Source organism: Aegilops tauschii, chromosome 4 (assembly GCF_002575655.3).
Source record: "Aegilops tauschii subsp. strangulata cultivar AL8/78 chromosome 4, Aet v6.0, whole genome shotgun sequence".
Taxonomy (NCBI): domain Eukaryota; kingdom Viridiplantae; phylum Streptophyta; class Magnoliopsida; order Poales; family Poaceae; genus Aegilops; species Aegilops tauschii.
Window position 1 is genome coordinate 331636275 of NC_053038.3, and position 1357 is coordinate 331637631.

The 1357-nt window shown below is 53.6% G+C and overlaps 1 protein-coding gene across 1 annotated transcript; it reads right to left on the reverse strand.

Annotated features, from left to right (window-relative positions):
• Positions 1-483: 483 nt before the first annotated feature.
• LOC109785224 (uncharacterized) lies at positions 484-870 on the reverse strand. The gene has a single exon (XM_020343836.1). The coding sequence runs from the start codon at positions 868-870 to the stop codon at positions 484-486; it is 387 nt and encodes a 128-aa protein (XP_020199425.1).
• Between the last annotated feature and the right edge of the window lie 487 nt (positions 871-1357).

Below are 1357 nucleotides of genomic sequence, written 5' to 3' on the forward strand. Positions count from 1 at the left end.
TCCACGGTTACAAGCTTATTTACATGCGGAATTAATCCGTCACCACCCTAATTTCCTACAATGGACTACTCGCTTGCATCCCACACTACTTGTTCCACCTCGAATCATTCTGTGTCACCTTTGAACAATCCCGCCTTCGCCCAAAGTCTACCATCGTCCTGTATACGTTGGATGGTGCGAGCGACCGAAGGCGTCGCTCCATTGAAGACCACATCATTCCTCTGCTTCCATATCATCCACATCCCAAGGAGGCACTTGGCCTTGTGTGCACGCCGGCTGCTCGTGGTCCCGTCCTGTCTCATGGACCATTGCTCTAGCGATTCATTTTGCTTGGGTTCGAAGTCCACCCTCTTGGTTATACGGCCGATGGCCAACCAAATCTACCTCGCGGAGACACAATCCATCAGCAGGTGTTGCATGGTTTCCTCATGTTGGTTGCACATAGGGCATGAGTCTTGGTGAGGTAATCCACGTCGAGCGAGTCTATCCGACGTCCAGCACCGTTGCGGACACTTCCCATCCCATAAACGGAGCCGCATAGGCCAATCGAGCCGAGAACTTGCCGTTCTGTTCCCACATCCACCTTATCGAGTCCTCCACATCGTCAGCTAATTGCACATCCGCGATCCTCGGCCAAAGTTTTAGGAACTCTTCCAGAGCTTCCGGTGCCAGCTTAGTGCCAATGTCACCGGTCCAATCATTGTTTCTTATTGCTTCCGCTACCAGCTTAGATTGTCGCACTCTCTTCGGCACGCGGTTGTAGATCCGCGGGGCCAGTTCACAAAGGCGGAAGCCGCCGATCCATCTATCCTCCCGGAAGAGGGTGGTTTTTTCGTTGCCGACCATCGCCCGCGCCGCCGCATGGACCATTGCTTGCGTGTCTGATGGCACCGCGATAGAGAATTCTGCCCATGGTCTTTCCTTGTCAACCTTTTGGAGTCACGGCCATCGAGCTTGCAAGGCTTTGTTCATCCAGAACAGATTTGGTAGCCCCAGACCGCCAGCCCACTTGGGGGCGTACATACTTCGTCCCACGCGACAGCGCAACACCCACCTCGGGCCTCTTTCTTCCCTCACCATAAGAAGTTCCTGCAGATCTTGGTGAGCGCCGATAGTGTCTTTCTCGGCAGATCCATAGCCATCATCGAGTGCACCGGGATGGCACAAAGTACTGATTGAATCAACATGAGTCTGCTGCTCTTTGGCAACAAAGCTGCTTTCCACATTGGTAGGCAATCCGCAACCCGGTCCACCATATCCTGCAACTGTGCCTCGGTGGGTTTCCTTATCGTGAGTGGCATCCCCAGGTACTTGCACATGAATGTGGAGTTCACGCAGCCAAGGGAAGTAGAGATCA